Source organism: Neomonachus schauinslandi, chromosome 8 (genome assembly GCF_002201575.2).
Source record: "Neomonachus schauinslandi chromosome 8, ASM220157v2, whole genome shotgun sequence".
NCBI lineage: Eukaryota > Metazoa > Chordata > Mammalia > Carnivora > Phocidae > Neomonachus > Neomonachus schauinslandi.
In genome coordinates this window covers 112,781,487-112,802,896 of record NC_058410.1, presented here as the reverse complement: position 1 = coordinate 112,802,896, position 21,410 = coordinate 112,781,487, and the positions used below count along the sequence as shown (strand labels likewise).

The 21,410-nt window shown below is 55.6% G+C and overlaps 1 protein-coding gene across 2 annotated transcripts; it reads right to left on the bottom strand.

Moving 5' to 3' along the window:
* Positions 1-1,843: 1,843 nt before the first annotated feature.
* Positions 1,844-20,958, bottom strand: MTCH1 (mitochondrial carrier 1). 2 transcript variants are annotated; one of them, XM_021684695.1, is made up of 12 exons: positions 20,613-20,958; positions 16,634-16,718; positions 12,368-12,474; positions 11,571-11,648; positions 11,133-11,190; positions 10,734-10,785; positions 8,978-9,037; positions 6,721-6,865; positions 4,338-4,385; positions 4,081-4,148; positions 3,709-3,784; positions 1,844-2,661 (listed from the first exon to the last, which is right to left on the bottom strand). In XM_021684695.1, the coding sequence occupies exons 1-12, from the start codon at positions 20,931-20,933 to the stop codon at positions 2,590-2,592; spliced, it is 1,170 nt and encodes a 389-aa protein (XP_021540370.1). In that variant the 5' UTR covers positions 20,934-20,958; the 3' UTR covers positions 1,844-2,589. The 2 variants fall into 2 exon arrangements, with proteins under 2 accessions (XP_021540370.1, XP_021540372.1); XM_021684697.1 differs by having other exon boundaries at positions 6,772-6,865.
* Between the last annotated feature and the right edge of the window lie 452 nt (positions 20,959-21,410).

Here is a 21,410-nt window from a genome sequence, read left to right as displayed (position 1 = left end):
CCCATGAAGATAGGAGGGCATGTTCAGAGGGGAGGGCGGCTGGCACTCTGAGGCCTCAAGGACCAGAGTGGGGAGCACTCTGCTCCAGCACTCTGCTGCGTGGCTCCCGGGCATGTGGGGGCTGGCAAAGCTACAAGAGCTAGAGTAGGACCTGGCAGAGGCCACCACTGCCAGCTGAGGCTTCGTTCACCACAGGGGGCCCCAAAAGGCCAACGAGAGGCCTTCCCAGCTTTGTCCATCAGAACGGGGTTTTCCAGGAGGAGTGGATGGAGACTTATTCCCCACGAGAACATTCCCACTCCTGTCACCCCTCCTTTTGCTGACAGCTCAGCTCCCCTCCTACCCCACTGCAACCCCATCTCCTTTCTCAGCTAAAAACCCTATCACTCTAGTTCCAAGACTGACAGGGAAATACGAGGTGCTCCAAAGGTAGGTGAGACTTTAGCCGTCAAACACAGAAGGGTCCCGCAAAGGGGACATTTAACACGCACAATACCCACATCTGAATACTGAACTGAAAAACATTAGGGGTACAACCTGTACTTTGCTCAACTAAAAACTGAGACAGTATCAGAGGGATTTTCTGGCCATTTCTGGCTGTGGGAGACAGCCTGGGAAGTGCAGCCCGGACCCTGAAATTCACAAGTCCCCAGGTCCTACCTGCGGGCAGCACTGGCTCTCCTCGGGGTGACCGCCACGCCCACCCACAGCCCACTCTTTACCAGAGGCGGCCTCTCCACATGTCCGAGGGGATGGCTGTCAGAGGGAGGGTCTCCAATGCCAGCTCAGCTCAGGTTCCAGAGTGCCCTACTTCTGGGGGACCACAGGAAGGAATCAGTGAAAAAACTAGGATTTGAGGCAGGGCAACAGGAAGAAAAGTCGCCCCCCAACAGTGCTAGGTGGGGGAACCACAGTGCGCTGGAGAAAGGTCACGGGCCGTGAGGCAGCCATGCCTCTAAAGAAATGGTGCTAGCCAGGCCAGGCCCGTTCCCCTTCCTCACCTGCGCTCCCCTTCCTGGGCGCTCCGGCAGTCTGAAGTGAGTATGGGACCTCAGAGGCCCCAACCAGCGGCCCCTTACAGGACGCCCACACACGCACGCTCCTGCGCTCTTGGGGACCAAGGATACACAAAGTAAACTGCCCTTAAGTCAACGGCTACTAGACCACTAGGGAAAATCGGTTCTGCCAAAGCACGCCAGGGGGCCTTCCCTGTGAGAAGCAGGACCAAAGTCACCGGACCCCCAACTCTCCGAAACCACTCCCCTAGAACAAGGGCAGAGAAACACTTGGGGAACTCAGGTGGACCCCAACTGGTACTCAGACCCCATCGGATGGAAACCCGTGGTCCCCAGAGGGGTTCCGTCTGTAAGTTCTCCTGGTTTTACAAACCCGGTGTTGGGAAGAAGCGAATTAAGAGAGCTCTGCCTTTTCCAAAGAAGGCAGAGCTCGGTGCTTTAGCTGGGCCCACTCTACCCCTTCTGCTGTAACCATGCGACCACTATACCAAATGACGCGGCAAAATCCGGGACTGTCATGGGCAAGCAGTGCTGAGCTGACGGGGTGCGGGTGGAACCTTTTCTGAAGCCGGGAGGGCCCCTACAGGCGCTGCCTTCCTGTTCGTAGGCCCATGCCCTAGCCGAGGCTTTGTGAGCTGGCATCTTGACCTTGTGTAATTCACAAGATCGTCCACCGGCCTCCCCCGCGGCTGGTCTACACCAAGGCCTGGCACTTGTCATCCCCAGGCTGAGCCGCCCCTGACCCCTTCTCACACAAACACGGAGGGCTGAGGAGGACCCTGCGGATAGCTGCTGCGTCCATAAAAATAACACGCTCCCCACAAAACTCCAAATCACCACCAATACATTTATTTGAGGGAGACAAGGTCAGATCTTATCGGGAACTTTTAAACCGAACAGTACGAGAGACACTGGCCTGCCTAACTTCCGGGTGTTCACAACCGCGCAGGGAACCAGATCCTGCACGTAAAGCCTCACCATGAAACCCACGAGCATTTGATGAGGGAGACACATTCGGAGCAGTCACGTGATTTCCCGTTCAGAAGGTGCCGCCTTTGTGTCTGAGGAGTAGTGTTGAGGAACACGAGGGCAGCACCTCGCAAGAGCTTCCTAGCACAGGCCTGCACATGACGGTGGCCTCGTGCAAGGGGACCATGCCCTATTTACAAAGCAGGAGAGCAGGCTCCCAGCTGAGCTGCAGGATGACGGCTGGGGCTGACTGCGGCGGGGGATGGGGGGGGATCTGACTCCGTGAGCCTTTTCCCATCCTACCTGGGCCTCCACGAGCCATTCTCTGGCCCCTTGCACAGGACAGACTCGGCAAATCTGTGAAGGAAGGGGGTTCTGCCCCAGTTCCCTAGCCCCACCCCACCTTCCCCAGGTCTAACAGGTAACCCATCCACTGGGTGCAGCCTCCCCCCGACCCAACCCCCACTGCTGAACAGACACACGGCAAATATGGAAAGTGAAGCCTCGCTGGCCGGGCTGGACTCATCTGACAGGTGCCCAAGGTGATCAGGCCCCACCCACGGTGGTGAGGCTGAGACACGGTGTTTTTTTCAGGGGATTCAGGTTACTCCAGGGCAAAGCACGATCCTGATGACACCCGGCGGAAAAGCAAGCTGGAGCCGCGGAAAAGCTGGCCCTGGATTGGAAGGAACGGGCAGGTCAGTGACAGGGGAGGCCATCCTTCCCGTCCCGCCCCAGAGCAAGGCCAGCATGAGGCAAAGGAGGGGTCAGCAGTGCAGAGACCCTAGGGTCAGGGGTGGAGGGCGTAGGCTGGCAGTCTTAGAGGGCAAGGTCAGAATATGCCCTGCGCTGAAGCACCAGGGAGCAGTTTGCTTCCTGTCACAGGGTGTCCAGTGTCGCTGGGGCTCCCCAGTAGGGAACCCCCAAAGAGGACACTCGTCGCCCTTCGGGCTTCAGAGACTTCTGGGACTCCCTAACGCCCATGGGATATGAAGCACGCAGACCTGACTGGAGCCACTGGGAAGAACGGGGTCTGCCTCTCGCCCCCCCTTGCTTCCCTCTCATCTGTCCTCTTCTCAGCCCTGAGGCCTGTGTGCTGGCTCCTCCCTAAACCACTGCCCCGCTCTACTTCGAGAACCACGGCTAGGCAAAGGCAAGGATCTGCCCTGGGCCAGATGCCTGGATCCTTGACCTCTGCGCCCAAGAGCTCCAGGCCAACAGGAGGGTGCTTGGGCCAAGAACACGAAATCCCGAGACTGGCACCCTTGCCACGTGGCCCAGCTCAAGCCTCAGGTTTCCTGAGGGCATCGGGATGTCTTGCGGAAGGGAGGGGTCGGCCTTGGACACGGCGGCCACCGTGTTTTCAGCTGTGTTACTCAAGGACTAAGATCTTGGGCTTCACCACCTACTCCGTGGGCTCCCTCAGAGTCCTCCTTCTACGAGTCTTTAAGAGTTAAAGAAAAAAGGAGACTGTGTCTACTATAAAATCTGTAAGTAAATTGAAATCTAGCGACCTCACGTCCTTTCTAAAATAAAATGAAAATTTAATGAAAATGCCTTAAACCAAGAGTCTATATTCTCTTTATCCTCCCTACGACAATTGGATCCCGTGACAATCTCTCATCTTTCCACTCAATATAAAGCCCACAAAACCATCTGACCTGATTGGTGTGGGGGAAGAATGGGGGGGTGGGGGGACCTTCTCTGTTGGGAGCTTGCTTACCTGCACGCTCAGGTATTTCCAGCAGTGGATCCAAGACTTGAACACGGGGGAGTACGGGGGCAGCCCGGCCTGCAGCCTGCCCAGGAAGGAGAGCATGTTAGACCCACTGAACGATGGGAGATGGCTCAGCCAAGGCAAAGGCGATCTCAAGGAATGGCTTGGAGCTGCTACCACCCATATCCTGAATCACGGATGCAGCCCAGAGGGGCGTGGTGAATCCCAGAAGACGCTAGGGTACCTGGCGGTCGGGGGGGGTGGTGGGCCTACACACAGACCAGGCGGGAGAAAGCAGAGCACTGGACAGGCTGAGCTAGACCCCCCCCAGCCCCCACAGCCCTGGCAGGGTGCCCAGGGGGAGGGCTGCACACCTACCCGCAGTTGTTCACAGCCATGAGGTCACCAACCAGCAGGAAGGGGTAGGTCAGCATGCTCACTGCAATCTGAAACCCAGGGAGACCTGAGTGGCAGTGACCCCGCCACCACCGGTCCCGACTCGGGGAGCGAGGGCATGCCGTGCCAACACCCGACACCCAGGCGTGCCTCCAGCCACCGCTAGAGCTGGCCGCCTAGGCCCCGCCCAGGCCCACAGGGCAGCAGAAAGGGCAGCTAGCTGAGCCAGCGTGACTTACCCCCATCACAAATTTGGTGTAGCTCCGGATGGCCAGGGCCTGGCTGAACTGGAGACAGAAAGGAAGACTAGTTTGCTACAGGTACCTCGGGCTGCCCTTCAGATAAGCACCCTTGCCCCATGCTGCCTGGTCTGCGGCCCCCCAGCCTCACCCCGTACACTGGCCTCACACCCCCTCTGGGCTCAGGTCCCCTCACATTGCTGCGTATACTGCGTTCCCTTCTAGGGCTTGCCAGTGGCTTCTGTGGCCTTGAGCCAGAGCCAAAAGCAGCCCTGGGACGCGGAAGTGGGGGGAGAGGCCTAATGGGACTTCCGAGACTCAGCCAGGGATGGTGAGGAGCTGCTGGCCTGTGTGCCCCACTGAACTGTGAGTTCCAAGAGTCTGGTCCATGTCTGCCTTGATCAGTGTCCAGGGCTTGGCACACAGTTGGTGCTCAGTAAGTGCTTGCTTAATGGGAAGACGGACACCCACCCCAACTGCCCAGACACAGAATCCTGGTCCTGCAGCAAAAGGTGAAGGGAAACTCTAAGCTTACTGCCACCCCCCTTCCTTACCAAGCTCTCATCCCCCTCGAACTCCCAAGATCTGGATTCTACTTTGCCCAGAAAAGAGCCCCTCGCCAAGAAGGGGGAACTCCCTGTCCCTCAGCTTCCAGCGGCATGGCCACCCTAACAGGTGGCTACCCTGTAACCTTGGATGGAGGCTTGCCCAGCCCTCTGCGTGAATGGCAGCCTCGTCTTAGCCTTTAAGCCACACACAGAAGAGCACTTGAAAACCCCTTTCCATAAAGCTAGAGAAAGCCAATCAGCTGTGGGACACCCCACCCCCAGTGTCACAGGCTTGCTGTGCGTGTGACAGCAGCAGCTCCCCCATCCACGAGGCCCCGAGAAAGGGCAGGGCCCGGGATATGTGGGAGAGCTGGTCTCTAAGGAACCACCTGAATTTGCTTACACTGAAAGGCCAATAGGACTCACCTACCCAAGTCAAATGGCCAGACCCGATTTCCCTGAGCAGAGGCTCTTAGCTGGGGTGGGACATTCTTCACCACACAGACACATGCCCAGACACAGACGGATGCAGACTATGAGCCCCCACCCACCCCCCGAGGTGATTCTGACAGACAGGTCCCCGCCCCCCATCCTCCTGGGCCCGCAATCCCACTGTTAGAATGTCTGGCTACCAGGAATCCCCTAGCCATCACTGCTCCCCAACTCATCCTGTTTCAGGCTGAACCAGTCAACCCATCAGGTCCCTAGACGCCTTTTTTTTTTTTTTTTAAAGATTTTATTTATTTATTTGACAGAGAGAGAGATAGCGAGAGCAGGAACACAAGCAGGGGGAGTGGAAGAGGGAGAAGCAGGCTTCCCGCCGAGCAGGGAGCCCGATGTGGGACTCAATCCCAGGACCCTGGGATCATGACCTGAGCCGAAGGCAGATGCTTAACGACTGAGCCACCCAGGCGGCCCCCTAGACACCTTTCTTAAACAAGGACCTTTTAGAAGGACCAACGCCTCCTCGTGCCTGACCCAGCCTGCTGAGGTCTGTGCAGACCACTGCTAACAAAAATAGTGGGGTGCGCCTTCACTGGACCCTTGCCAGGCGACCTAAAAAGCCTCAAGGCAGGGGAAGCGCCCTCGGCCCAATACAGGGAAAGACCTAGTCCTAGCCCTGTTGATTCCTAGCCAAGTGCCTCGGGAGAGCCTTTTGATCTCTGGGTCTCAACTTCTTTACCAGTAAAATTACACCTGCACCGTTCCGTTCACAATTGGGGTGCTGTTGGGATCAAATGTCATAATGTTCACATAAGGGTTCTAAAAAGCTTAAAACATTAAGCAAAAGTTAAAGGGTTATTAGCTAGTCTGTGTCCTGGTTTCCTGATTCATCGTTGGGTCATTGCCTCGGATAAGCTGGGGTCTGTTTTATTTCTGAAGCTGCCCAAGGACAGGCATTCCATGAACTCCTCCAGGTCTGGTTACGGATCTTGAATCTCCTCTCTCTTGAGCCCACTCTCCCCAGAGGCAAAGCTAACCCCAGGACAAAAGGTCCTTTAAGGGGGTGCTGGGTGGCTCAGTCAGTTAAGCCTCCGACTCTTGACTTCAGCTCAGGCCATGATCTCAGTGTCCTGGGAATTGAGCCCCGTGTCGGGCTCCAAGCTCAGCAGGAATCTGCTTGGGACTCTTTCTCCCTCTGCCCCTCCCCCAGCTCATGCTCTCTAAAATAAATAGATAAATCTTAAAAAAGGGGGGGTCCTCTTAGACCACTCCCCAGAGACCCTCTCTAGCCCTCAGGGCCTGGTGCTAAGGATCCCAGGGTCCTGAGTCTGCCCCAGACCCTGCATATCAGCAGTACACAGAAAGATTGACAAGTCCTTGTTCCAACCAACCTGGGAACCTGGATTCTGGTCGTTTCCCAGCCCCCCTGGGGTGTCACTCACGCTGTCATCCACCAGGTAGGCATTGATGAAGTGGGCCAGCAGGTTACAGCCCCACAAGAAAACCACATCTCCCAGGAGGTGAGGGATTAAGCCGCTAAAAAACAAGGTGAGCAAAGATGAGCAGGGGGAGGGAGGGGACCATTTCTTGGGGGCTCCATGCCCAGGAAGGAGGCAGGGATGTTCCAAGCTCAAAACGTCAGCATATCCAAGGTACAGCCTCAGGAAAAAAGCCTGCAAGGGGCCACATGGACCTACAGCTATCCACACCAGGAAGGCTGTGTCCTCTTCTCCGTGGGGGGTTGTCACAGGCCACATCTGATGCCACAAATTAGGTTCTGGTTTCACAAGTGGTTTTCAAACCAGACGCCAGACCTCAAAACGTGAATGCTGCTAAATCTGGGATTTTCACATGCAGATTATGAAACAGGGTCTACACATTTATAGTTTTCTCCTGGCCTCTTCACCTGATCCACTCTCACAAAACACTTTGCTTGATGCATCTGTTGTCTTCATCCCTAGAATGTTCCACTGAAGACATTCCATACAAGCTTTTGCAAGGAAGGCTGACTGTTAAAGTGATGGCCTTCAGAAGAAGAAACAGCCCTCCACACTGCTATGGAAGGTCCCGAAAATACAGGCAAAAAGCCAGCCTGAGATCAGTGGGTCCCATGTGCTACTGGTGTTTCTTTTAATGTGTTTATTTGCTTGTTTAGATATGGAGCAACTTAGAAAACTCTCCAGGAGAAGAGTGGCTATCTCTTGGGAGGGGTGGCAGAGATTTCTGAGATCTGTGAAACTCTTATTTGAAAATACCTGAAGAGCTCAGAAGAATATATGCAACCCATCTAGGTGATAAGGGATATGAAGAAACTGAAACTTCACGAACGCAATCCCCAATCTTGATGCGTCCACCTGTGTTCAGATGAACCCCTCACACACACTCTGGTGCCCTCTCGGTGTTGTAACTCATACAGGTGTCACCCAGGCCACAAATATGTGACGAACAGAACCTGACGAGGAGGCATGTGCTGTGTCAGAATCTCTTCACACCCGGGACGAGGACTCTACACAAGGAGCGTGAAAACTGCGAGACGTGGTGACTCGTCATTTTATGGTCTGAAGTACCCGTCACATGATCAAACACTTATCCCTGTGTATTTATACATCTATGTATGTACGCATATATATGCATGAAGACATTGAGTGTGAGTTCGTGTGTGTGTGCGTGTATTAATCAAGGTTTGGAATCCCGGCACTCCCGACACGGAGGACCGGACAGTGCCTCGCTGCGGGGGGCTGACCCCTGCACTGCAGGATCCTTAGCAGCCCCCCTGGCCTCTCCCCACTAGCTGCCAACTGTGACAACCAAAAGATGTCACCAGACATTTCGAGTGTTCCCTGGGGGCAAAAATCCCCTCCTGGTGAGAACCATATAGTAGATATGCCCATACACACACGTGCACCTACATGGTCATTTCTTGGTTAAGTGAGATCCTAAATAAACACCCCTGACCAACTACGAAACCACAGTGAATGAACAGAGAACACCGTTATCCAGTATGTTATGTACCTAACAGCGTGTCTGTCACTGCCCAGACCTTAACAAGGCAAAAACAACAGCAAGCTGTCAGGAGTGGCTTTGGGGTCTGCTTGTGTCCGGACACAGTCTTTTCAGTATAAGCTTTCTGTGTTACAGGTGACGTAAGGTGGGTGGGAGACACCCAGGAGGGCAGGGGTCTGTGAGTCTCGGGAGGCGATGGGCCCCTGCCACGGACCGCTCTGCACAAACACAGGCCCAGCAGAACGGTGTCTTGACCTTTTAGGAGAAGCCAGAGATCCAGATTGTTCTGTGCAACACCTGCCATGTTAAACAGAGTGCCCTGGCTTAGGAAGATCAGCCCACTCCCAACCCCAGGGCCAAGGGACAGTGTCAGGCGAAGGGGCCAGTCAGGCCGTCTCCCCCATGTGCTGGACAAACAGGACCATGTCTGTGTGAGCCGTGATCTGCAAAGGGCCGAGCAGCTTTGGTCCCGGTCATCCGCGGCTCACACGTGCCACGGAGCTCCACGGAGCCGGATGCAGCTACGTGGGAGGGGCAGACCCCGGGGTTAGTCTGAGCCCGCAGCTACGGCCTGAGAGGTCGAGAACGTGTCTGTTAGTAGAGCTGTGCCACGTGGCCAGCTACGGGGTATAGAAACTCACGTACACAAAGAATCCCAGCAGCCCCTCCTCTTTGAAAATCTTCCCAATGGAGCTCAGCACACCGCTGTGAAGAAAGGAAGACAGGGAAATGAGGTCCCCCGGTCACCTTGGAGAAGCCCAGCCCCCGGTGTGGAGGAGAGCCCATCATCCCTGCTTTGAGCCGTCTAGTCCTGGCGGGGATGGGGAGGGGATATTCTCCATTACCAGGGAGAACCCAAGTACAGAAGATGAGAGAGGGCGCCTGGGTGGCTCAGTTGGTTAAGCAACTGCCTTCGGCTCAGGTCATGATCCTGGAGTCCCTGGATCAGTCCCGCATCGGGCTCCCTGCTCGGCAGGGAGTCTGCTTCTCCCTCTGACCCTCCCCCCGTCTCATGTGCTCTCTCTCTCTCTCATAAATAAATAAAATCTTTAAAAAAAAAAAAAAAAAAGGGATGAGAGAGCTCTTGTTTGGGGGTGAGGGGTGTTTACACAGTTCATGGAGACAGGAAACCCACTTACCCCCAGGACAGAGAAGCCCAGCAGTTCCCTACTGCTGTTTTCTGGGGATCTGGAATTTGGGCATTAGCCTTCCAGTGTGGGCTACTGCAAAGACAACAGGCCTCTCTCCTGCCTGGCCCTAGTGCTTCTCTCTGGAGTAACCTTCCAGCAGAGTAGCCTGCATGCCCGACAGCGGGAGAGCGGGGGGGGGGGGACCCACCTGCCCAGAGGGCAGAGAAGGAAAACGGAGCCCTACAGGAGACCCTGGCACCAGACAGCCCAGATGCAGCCTGGGAAAAAGCACCCGGCCCTCCCCAGCAGCTCAGAGATCAAAGGACAGGCTGGTGCCTTAGGTATGAAATGCAAAGGAGGCTCAAGAGCAATCTCTGGGACTTGTGGCTAGTGATGCCAAGTGGCCCGCCCTACATGGAGTTCCTCCAAAGCCTAGGTGGCAGAGGAAACCTAAAAGAAAGATGGAGATGGTGGGAGCCAAAGCCCTGGCTAGCGCCGCTCCTAAGGCACCCAGCCCTGCCAGGCCCCACAGCCCTTCTTCTTTAACAGTGGCGTGGCCCACTGGGGCTCTGAGCCAGATCATCCCCTCCTGGCCCTGTCGACCAACATCACGTTTCAGTTTAGGAGAATGGGCCAACTTCCCATCAGTGAACCCAAAATGAGGCCATGGCACTGGAGCTCCCTGGGGCAGTGGTCCCACAGGACAGCTGCAGAAAACGGAAGCCAGGAACTGAGTCTTAGGAAGGGTCCCAGAGACTGTCCTCCTGCCACATGCCGCCTGCTGTCCCGCACTGAGCTTTGTAGGGGCAAGGAGGGCGTAACTGCCACGGGGGAGGGTTGTGGCCTCACAGCTATGTCCTCACAGCTCCCACCTCAGGGCCGGGCACAGCAGAGGCTGGGGAAGTATTTGGTGAACAACCGAGGGGACGGGCCCACACCCGCAGAGGGGACAGCCTCGTAACAGAAAATGGAATGAGCTAAATGGTTAGGGCATAACTAGGGGGTCCAGGATGGAACCCTAGCTCAGTCCCAAGGGGCACAATCCGAGCCAACTCCTCTCCCACTCACCCCCTCGGCAGGGCTGCCGGGATCAGCCAGGGCAGCCCTGGATGGGCGACAGAGAGGAGCAAATGCCCCTGCCACATTCCTCGGACACTAGCCCATCAGAACAAGGGCAGAAGAGGGACAGCACCTGACCCAGCGTGGCCTGTCCTGGTAGACTCTTGAGTGGTGACAGGGCCACTCCTGCCAGTTCTGCAAGAATTACCCACCTGTACTTGGCCTCCCGTCCCACAAATTGGACCATGCAGCGCATTGAGATGACTGAGGAAAAAGAAACACATAAGGGTGACACGGTGGCCAAAGCCCATGGCAACCAAACGGTGGGGTGCCCACTGCCGTGGAAACCGCGCGTGGCCTGTGTCAGCGCGGGAGGGGGAGGAGGGCCTCAGGGATTCTCTGTCACACCCCGTGAGCACGGCATCCTGTTTCTTCTGCCTGGGAAGGGCCCCGGCTCCCTCCAGACAGGACTCCCTGCCAACTTGTCCTCAGCGCAGTTCCAGTGGAGGACCCCCACCCAACTATACTTCCCAGTGATCTAGCACTGCCCGGCTTCGCCCCGCGAGGGGTTACCCCACAGCTGAGAAGCCGTCTCCAGTGGGGTGGCTCACCGTGCAGGGGGTGGGCCAGCATGCGGGACACACACTGCATCATCATCTCGTAGGAGGTCTGGAAGAGAGCAGAGGGTGGGGACTCGGCCTGCCCTCTCTCGGGACTGGCACTCAAGGGGAACCACAAGCTCTTAGGGGAAAAACTGGGATCCCACAGCCCCCGGAGGGGTCAGTTGACCTGGGATCACCCCACCTGTCAGCACCCCCCCATCCCCTCCACCCAGGAGTGCTGCTGAGTCTTGCACTAGGCCCCACGATGGCCGAGAGGCTTTGTGGTATTCCTTACAGCGTCCTTACAGGGCTCCTTCCGTGTCCCACCCTAGCCACGCACACACGAGGAGCCAAACGTGTGTCTCTTCAATGGCCCGGCCGACTCGGCCGTGAGAAATAATCAGACTCCCCTCCCAGGGCGTCTCCCTCTCCCAACTCGATACCCACCTCCTTCACTACTTTCCTCAGAGAAGTCTTCATGTCATCCTTGTTGGAAACCTGTTCGATCTCATCTGGAGGGAAAACCTGAGGTACAAAAAACAAAGGAGTGAGGCGCCTGGTTGGCTCTGTCACACGGCATGAGACTCTCGACCTCAGGGTTTTGAGTTCGAGCTCGAGCCCATACTGGCGTCAAGCTTACTTCATTAAAAAAACAAAAACAGGGGCGCCTGGGTGGCTCAGTTGGTTAAGCAACTGCCTTCGGCTCAGGTCATGATCCTGGAGTCCCGGGATCGAGTCCCGCATCGGGCTCCCTGCTCAGCGGGGAGTCTGCTTCTCCCTCTGACCCTCCCCCTCTCATGCTCTCTGTCTCCCATTCTCTCTCTCAGATAAATAAAAAATCTGAAAAAAACAAAACAAACAAAAACAAAAAAGGAGGGCCAAAAGCAAAGTACAGCTATGCCTCTTAAATGTCACACTGAAGGGACAGGGACGGCAGGAACCAGCTCCTACTATTTTCCCTATAGCTGGGTCCACCTCTGGTAACCCCAGGCCTGGAGCTCGGGGGGGTGGCGGGGAGCCCCTGCCTGCCTGGTGTCACAGTTGTGGGCAAGCGGGAGGACCATGGGGCAGGACCGTTCCCAATCAAGGAGATGCAGTGTGCGACCACCAGGGTTTAGAGCCCGGCTATGGTGCTAGGTGTAGCCGGGGGAAGGAGAAATGGACCGGCGCACACAGCTGTCTCGGGCTGGCAGGGAGCTTGGGGGAACTTCAGGCAACAGCTCCTGGCTTCGCCCCAGGCTCACCTTCTTCATACTGCCCCGAGTCACCGTGGAGAGGGCGTTGGACATCAGTCGGGGGCTCAGGCCTCGGAAGAGCCCTATCTTCCCATCCACCTGCACGATGTACTTGGCTATAAGAAAGCAGAGGTGGCCGTGTCACGCCCGGCCCAGACATACCCACCTCGGGTCACACTCACTCCCAGACCAGATGCGGCCTGTCCCTCAGTCACGGAAGGGGCGGTTATCTATCCAAAACCCCAGAAGCAATCGGGCCCCAACGCCAAAGTCTTCTCTAGCCCATTTCTTTGTGTAAAACCTTCAGAATGTATTTTCGACCAACAAATTCACATATTTTAACTTTGCAGAAATATTTGGCAAGCTCAGCTACAGTTTTTCAACTCAGCAACTTCAGTGCTACAACCCAGAAACCAATTCTGCTGCTTATAAAAAATGCTTTTCTTGGGGCGCCTGGCTGGCTCGGTCAGAGGAGCATTCAACGCTTGATCTTGGGGTTGTGTATTCCAGCCCCACGTTGGAAAAATACTTTTTCAAAAAATGTTTTCCTTGGGGGCAAGAAAAAAAAGGAAAAAGGCAGAGAGTGCTCACGGGCAACGATAAAGTCTGGAACCTAAGGGAGGAAAAAAGGGAAAAAGGAAGAAAGGCTCAAGGGCATCCCCTAAGCACACCACGGAGAGGGCCACCTTCATACTGTCACTGTGCTGTACCCAGGCTCCTACCTGGTACCCATTAGCATTTCTGAATCACAGCAGGGGGTGGGGGGCTGGGAGGGGGCGACGTAACTAGTGGAGAACCAACACGGGCACCGGTGAACTATTCTAGAGAAAAAACATAAGCAGCCAGGGAAGCTAGACCCTACCTGAATGAGTGTTCTTTTCTTTCAAGATTTCTTTCTTTCTTTGAGAGAGAGAGAGAGAGAGAGTGCGCGCCAGCATTCTAACATGTGTGCATGTGAGCAGGAGGGGGGCAGAGAAGGAGGGAGAGAGAGAATCTCAAGCGGACTCCACACTCAGCGCAGAGCCTGAAGTGGGGCTCCATCTCACGGCCCTGAGCCAAAATCAAGAGTCTGAGGCTCAACTGACTGAGCCACCCAGGCGCCCCAGAATTTTTTCATTAGGGCCTCTAAAAGGATCCGTCTCTTAATGTTTCATTATTTTTTCTTTTTTTTAAAGATTTTATTTATTTATTTGACAGAGAGAGAGGGAACACAAGCAGGGGGAGAGGGAGAGGGAGAAGCAGGCTTCCCGCTGAGCAGGAAGCCCGATGCGGGGCTCGATCCCAGGACCCTGGGATCATGACCTGAGCCGAAGGCAGATGCTTAATGACTGAGCCACCCAGGTGCCAATGTTTCATTATTTTTTTAAAAGATTTTTATTTATTTTTTTATTTGAGAGAGCGAGAGAGAGACAGAGCGCTTGCACATGGGGGGCTTGGGAGCAGAGGAAGAGGGACAAGCAGATTCTACACCGAGCACGGAGCCCAGTGTGGGGCTGGATCCTAGACCCTGACATCAGGACCTGAGCCAAAACCAAAAGTCGGAAGCTTAACCAACTGAGCCACCCAGGCGCCCCTGAAGATTTTATTAAGTACCCACTACACCCAATGTGGGGCTCGAACTTAGAACCCCAAGATCAAGAGTCACATGCTTTACCAACTGAGCCAGCCAGGTGCTCAAATGAAACCTTTTAAACTATGTTCAAGAAGGTGATGTGTTCTCATGAGAGAGACGGACTCTGAAAAACAAACTGAGGGTTCTAGAGGGGAGGGGGGGGGGAGGATGGGTTAGCCTGGCAACGGGTATTAAAGAGGGCATGTTCTGCACGGAGCACTGGGTGTTATATGCAAACAATGAATCATGGAACACCACATCAAAAACTAATGATGTAATGTATGGTGATTAACGTAACATAGTAGAAGCTGATGTGTTCTTATAAACCCCCATAACTAGAAGCTAGCAGAACTTTCTCTCGGCCCCTGAGCACCACTTCCAGCCCGACTTCAGCTCCTTAGCACCACCCAGTGGCAGGAACCAGCAAAAGAGCCTTCCTCTCCAAAGCAACCTGTCTGCCAACCCAGCAAATTCAATGTCACTGCTGGAACAGGCTTGCCTTGGGGCCCGAGAGCACCTGTTCCCTGCATATTTGGCTTTCTGAGATGGGGGTGGGGCTGGAAAGAGAGGAATAGGAGGGGACCGGACACTGGATGCCGTGGCAGGGTGCCCCGCTTCACAGAGTGAACAGGCAGGAGGAAGGTTTATTTTGGGGGAGGGGGGCTCCAGGCAAAAAAGAGATGCAGGCAGGGTAAAGCCTCAGTGCGATCGCCGCTGAGTCACTTAGCCTCTTTCTACCCGATTTGCCCACCAGTAAAAAAAAGGAGTAAGGACCCCTATTTCTCCTCATCTCAGAGGTGATTTATGAATAAGTGAGAGCAGAGAAAGGTATGCAAAAATCCCTACGGGGGCCTCTATGCGCCCAAAGGGTCCCACAGCCAGCCAGGGGCTCTGTCATTCCATGGTTTCTCTGCAGTCCCTGCAAAACTCTGTTACACCAAAGAATGTCACGACAGCTGTGGCACTTTTCATCATGACCTGGAGAGGAGTGGATGTTGTCTAGACAGGAGACAGACAGCTGAGTCCCCTCGCTCACGCCCAACAGCCATCTGTTTATAATATCTGGACTGAAACAACATTTATATACACGGGGTGAGCAGGAGCACCTCAGAACTCGGCTCATCTTTGCAAGAAGCAAGATGTGGGTCAAGACCCCTCTACGCTGAGTCCTTTTGGGAAGGACTGTGTGACACGAGGAGAGAGAGTCCGGCTTCTAACCTGGGGCCCCTCACGTGGCTAGAGCACGCAGAGAAGCCACAAGGGAGGGGCTGACAGCCCGCCACCCCAGCTTCACCTTTATACACTGGCTTCCCTGTTCAATGGTCTGGGTGCCTGCCTACCTCTGTGACCTCCCCCTCCCCTTCACGGACTGTTTCTAAATAAAACCAAATACAAACACATTTCCCCACAAAATGACATGTTCGGCCTGGCCCCGGGCTACTCAACATCATGGTGGCAAAAATGGAAGAGAAACACAACGTCAGATTCTGCCAAGAGTGTGTGGAATTAAAAAAAAAAAAAAAAAAAAAAGGGTGACAGGAGGCAAAGCCCCAGGTTACTTGGCAGATTTTCAGAGAGTATTTCGGACTGACCAAACAGGTATGAAGAGAAGAAGTGGGGGCACGTGGGTGGCTCAGTCATTAAGTATCTGCTTTTGGCTCAGGTCATGATCCCAGGGTCCTGGGATCGAGCCCCGCGTCGGGCTCCCTGCTCAGTGGGAAGCCTGCTTCTCCCTCTCCCACTCCCCCTGCTTATGTTCCCTCTCTCTCACTGTGTCTCTCTCTGTCAAATAAATAAATAAAATCTTTAAAAAAAAAAAAAAAAAAGAGAAGAAGTGGACGAAGCCTGAGGGCGATCAGCCCAGCTGTGAACGTGGACAGCAAGGGTACATTTGGAGAAGTCCAGGGAGGGTGGGCACTAGGAGAGAGACAGCGATGGTGGACTGGAACGGCCTGAGCCAGCCCAGGGGCCTGGGGACGAGCAGTAAGAGACAGCCAGGTGGGCTCAGGTGGCATGGGGCGAGCTCCCCCGGGGCGGTGGGCTTCTGGGGAAAGACCTCCAGCCAGCAGAGCCACGGCAGGGGCTGCGGGGTGCTTGCACGAAGGGCCTGGATGAAGAAGCTGCCACGACTTCGCCGACTAGGAGCGCAGGGCAGTGAGGCGGTCTGCCGAGCCCGAGCAGCGACCCGCCGGAGGTAGAGCGCGACGCCCCGGGGGCTGGCTGCTCGTGCCGTGTGGGGAGATGCTCAGTGGGACCCACCGCCTGGGGAACACAGGGGAAAGAGGAGGAAGGAGAGGAACCCAGGAAGCCGCCAGGTAACAGGAAAGCAGAAAAACTGGCAACAGGGCCGGACTGCTCGAAAAGCACCGGGAAACCTCCTCGGACCCCCACTTCCAGGCACAACTTGGGGCGGCAGAGATGACAGGGGCTGGTGTCCGGGAGGCTGCAGGCGGCAGAGCGGGACCAAAGCCATCCCGTCCACCTGCTCCCACCCCAGCAATCTGCTGCTTCTGGTGACACTTCGATCCCCTCCTCCCGGCCAGCACGACACCAGGTGCCACCTGCCCCTGCCCTGTGTGTTCCCCGGGGCCAGCTGGGCCTGCTCCCCGGATGACGCTTCTTTTTTGTCCATGGGGGCCTTCCTGCCTGGGAAGCAGACTCACCATAGGTGAAGAAGCTCGGCAGATAGAGGACCTTCCTCCCCAGCACATTGGTCCCAATGGTGGGGGGCATCGGCTCATGACCCACCTTCAGAATCAACAAATACAAAAGGAAGGTCAGATTCTGCTGCTGATCCAGCTCACGGCTGCTCATGCCCCCAGGCCTTTGCCTCTTCGGCCCACAAATTCCAACGCTGCTCCTGCTGGGTGTTTTCCTTGGAAAAACATACCAGAAATGTCATCGGCAGTCTAGAACCACCAGCATCATGCAAGCTCCCAACCAACGGAAACGTCTAGTCCCAGATCCGACCCCTACCACAATCCAAGTCACCCTGTCCCCCAACATTCTCACCTTCAAATTCCAGACATTTCCAGTGCGGGAAACCACCCCCCCCTTTTATGTACTTCGAACCCTGCACTCACCTCAGAATAAATCTCAGGTAATTCCCATCTCTGGGCTAAAATTTCAGTCCAATCTCAATCCCAAATGTGCCAACACCCAAACACGTCACACCCACATCTCAGTCCCGAACTTCAGACAGCTCGGCTCCAAGTAACCCACCCCAGAGTGCACCCCACACTCAAGTTCATTACTGCACCCACTGCAGAGGCCGACAAATCTGTCCCTCTTGCTCCCAGGCAGCGCAAACTGGTTGCTCCTCAAACAATTCCTCATCTGTGTTCTAATCTTGATCACTTCATATCCCTGTGACAGAATGACCCCCTCATTTCTGTAAGGCTATTGTAATTCTTGCTGTATAGACGCTCATTATAATTATAGTATCCGTTAAACTCATGGGGGAGGAGAGAGGACACAGCCACCCACACCCCTTTGGGGGGGGTCTCTCCTGAGGGGTGAGGCCATTTATTATGCTGCCAACTGATGAGGAGAGAGACTCTGCTGCCAGCCAGGAGGCAAGGTATCTCCTAAGTGGGGTGCGAGAAGTCCCCTTCCCGGGCAGGGGGCCAGGACACAAGCCCTGTCCCTCAAAAGGAAGCCAGCCAAGCCCCTGGACCAGAGCAGCTCCTTTGGGATGTAGCAGGGAGCAGAAATGGCAGGGCTGGGAAGCTCTGCCTTAACAACTGGACTAGGTATGCTTCTGGTGACAGAGGTAGTCTGTTAGACCAGTTTTCCTGGTCCAATTTCTTCTCTTCTTCGCCTTAGTCGAGTGTTTTTGAAAGCTCTGGTTGTCTCTTGTGGATGTGATTTGAGCTACACGACCGATCACTGACTGTAAATGAAGAAACCCCCTCCATGACGGCCACCTTCTATTAAAAAAAAAAAAAAAATTCTAGCCCAGGGGAGTTGAGGGAAAGGGATGAGCCAGCTGACCCAAGCTGTTAGCCCTTCCCCTCGAGACCTTTCCCCTTCTCGGATAAATGCTCGAAGGTTCTGACTTAAGTTTTAATTTCTCACTTCTATAGGCGGTATTCTCTTTACAGCCTCAACTCCAAGTCTGAGCTACTACTGTTCTGTTGCTGTCTCACTCAGTCTAGTCACAATTTGGGAGTCCTAGCCATTCCACCCGCACCTCTAAATCTGCTGTGTCCCTTCACCCCATGGCCCCCAAATCTGTTGAGTCTATTTTTTTTAACTTCCACCTGGGGTTATAAAAGGCACACATCTCAGCCCTATCCCCCTCATCCTCAAGTTTCCCTGATTTGTGCCCAAGTCACATGCACCCTATTTCACCCCCAAATCTGTTGTTAACCCAGTCCCCCCACAGCCAGAGCTGCGGCCCCGCATCCGACACTGGCAGAGCCAGTTCACCACCCTCAAATCTCCAACTGCTGAAACTTGACTCGGACGAACCCCAATCGGAGGCCCCACATTCTTGTTCATTTGTCTAGCCAACCCCCAAATCTGCCACTCCAATCCTGCCACCTGCCCCCCCAAACCGGGAGCTGCCTTTTTGCAAACTACGGCTGATTCCCAAGCTGTACATATTAAGATTTCATCCTAAAACATGTTACACTCAGCACCAGTTGGGTTCAGATCAGACAGACTACCTCTGTCACCCGGACTGGGCTCACTCATCCTTACCTACCCAGTTCTTTTCACCCTTTGGGCTCCATCTTGCCCAATTCCCTCTTCAAATCACTCGTATTTCAATTCTCTTCGCAAACCTGTACACCAAATCCACCATGAAGCCGCTTCTCATTTTGTTCACATGAAACGCCCCCCTGCTCCCACCAATTCCTTAGGTATTCCAGCATCCTCTACCCCACAGACCCTCCTATCTGCCACCCTAAAAACCCAGCCCTGACCCAATCTCACTCCGTCAGATGAAAAACTCAGCTCCTGATACCCTTACTTCTCAGGTAACATCAGTTCCAAAGCGCCCACCTTCTCTCCCAAACCTGTAATCTCTACTGCTAAAAATACAATCCTAATTCCCTAAGTAAAGCAGCCCTTGCTCCCAAATCACAACCAAACGCCAGTCTCAATCTTCCCCCACCAGCCGTTTCCAAATCTGTCACCATTAGATGCTAGTCAGGCATCCTCATGTCCCCGACTGAATCTCTTCATTCCTTGTCATATTCCCAGTCGCACCTAAAAATCTACTGCCCCATTCCTCAGACCCCAGATTCCAACTGCTCCCATGCCAACTTTATCTCCCACTCTCTCGGTCCAGTTATAAAGACAGTAAATCTGGCGTCCATTCGCTTCGATTCAAACCTTAAATCTTGGTTGGCCTCCGTGTCAATTTTCACCCCCCATCCTCCCCCCGAGCTGGAAAATTCTAGGCGAAATCTTCAGTTATCAGTCCAGGCTGGAACCACCCCCATCTACAGTGCCCATCTCAGTCTCGTCCACCTAATTCTGCCAAATGCACTCCTTCTACCTGGCCTCCTTCCAGCTCAATGTCTCCCTTTCTCAAGCAGCCCACTTCATCTGCAAGGCCTTGCTGGCCACCACCATATGCCAAGTGCCCCTGCATGGCTCCATTCCAGAGTCACCCCTACCTTGACCTCAGTTTCTGCCAGCCTCTACCTATCCCGCCACTGTATGTCCCAACTGCCCCTTCTGCCCAATTCCAACACTCCATAACTCATCCCCCCCCCCCATACAAGGACTGCAAGTCCCATCTCCCGACCCCAACTATGACTTTCATTTTCTTTTCCAAATGCGTCATCCCTTTCCCCCTAAAAGCCTCCTCCTTCTCGGTCCCCTCTCCAGACAAATCGCCATCACATTCCTCCCCCACTGCGTCGCCCTATCTGTTCCCCTCCCTCAAAACGCGTCACCCTGCCACCTCTTCCCATCAAATCTGTCGTCGCCATCAAATCCAGAGCCCCCTTCTCCTGCAAACGCATAGCTCTCCCCTGCTAAATCCTTTGCCTTCGCCCTCTCCCACCAAATTCCCTCACCATTAAATCCACCGTCTCCTTCCCACCCCCACTCCCCCCGAGTCTGATGCCCTTTCTTCTCTCCTAAATTTTTGGCCCTGGCCTCCAGTCCTTTGTCCCCTCAAACAGCTTTAAATCCATCTCTATCAAATCCAGAGCTCTTGCTACCCCCCCCCCCCCCCCGTTTAAATATGTGCTCTTCATCTAAATACTCCGCCTTGGCCCCCAATCCTCCTCCCCGCCCATTCGCCAAAACTTCCCCGCCCCTCCCCCATTCTGTTACTTCTTTACTCGCCCTAAAATGCTGCCCCTTCCCTCCTATTCCAAGTTCATCGCCTTCATCCTCCAAACCCCTCTCTCCATTCCTTCGACCCCTTCCCTGCACCCACCAAATTCCTTGTTCCTCCCATCCTCTCCCAAATCTGTCGCTTCTACCCCTTCCCCCCTTACCTTCACCCCCAAGCCCCTCAACGCTTCCTTTCTCCCCGACTCCTTCAGCCCACCAAACCTGCCGTCCTCGCCCCTATCCCCAAATCCGTCGCCATAGACTCCCCGCCCCGATCCTCCTCCAGATCCCGGCCTGTCACCTTCATATCAGCCCCCACCTCCCTGCGGCGCCCTGGCCCCCGACCTGGATAAGCAGCTTCACGTAGAGCAGCGGGTGGCTGAGCGCCGTCACGCCCGCGCCCAGCGCCACGAAAAGAGCCTCGGTGGTCGGGGCGTTGTCCCCGGAGCCCAGGCCCCCGGACCCGCCGTCCATCCTGCGGGCGGAGGGCTGTGCCGCAGGCCGAGGGTGGCGCGGGTGTGCACGGTGCGCGGGCGGCGGATCGCGAGCCCGAGCCTCGACCCCCGCCGCCGCTCCGCCGCGAGCTCCCGCTCCTGCTCCGGCTCCCGCCATCCCCGCGGCACCGCCGCGAGCCCAGGGCGCCACTTCCGGGTCCGAAGCCCCCATGGCGCCGGGCGGCTAGGTCACTCCCCGTCACGTGACGGGAGGGCGCCCCGCCCCTAGCAGGCGTCGGGGGGCGGGGCCGGGCCGCACCACTCGCGGCTGCGGGGGAGCGCGGGTGTGTGGCGCGGAGGGTGGTACGAGCCGGGTGCGGCCCGCGGGCCGGATTGGGGCTTGACCCAAGGCTGGGTTGCAACCCGGGTGTCAGTGGTCGCGGGCGGCCCGGGCCGGGAGTTCCGGGAGTGTGAAGCCTGCCGCCGGCCCGGGCGCTCCCCCGGGAACCCCCCCCCCGAAGGCGGCGGGGGCGGGGCTCGACGGCTGTGCCAGCCAGACGCCCCCAATATGGTCTGAGGCGCTCCCAAGCCCCCTCGCCGGCTTGGTGAGTTTTCTCCGCAGTTCTGGGCCCGCCCCTTTGCGGCCCGGAGCCCAGGCACTGCGGCCTGCAAGGCCTTTTCCTGCAGCCTGAGCTCCTCCGCGCTGTCC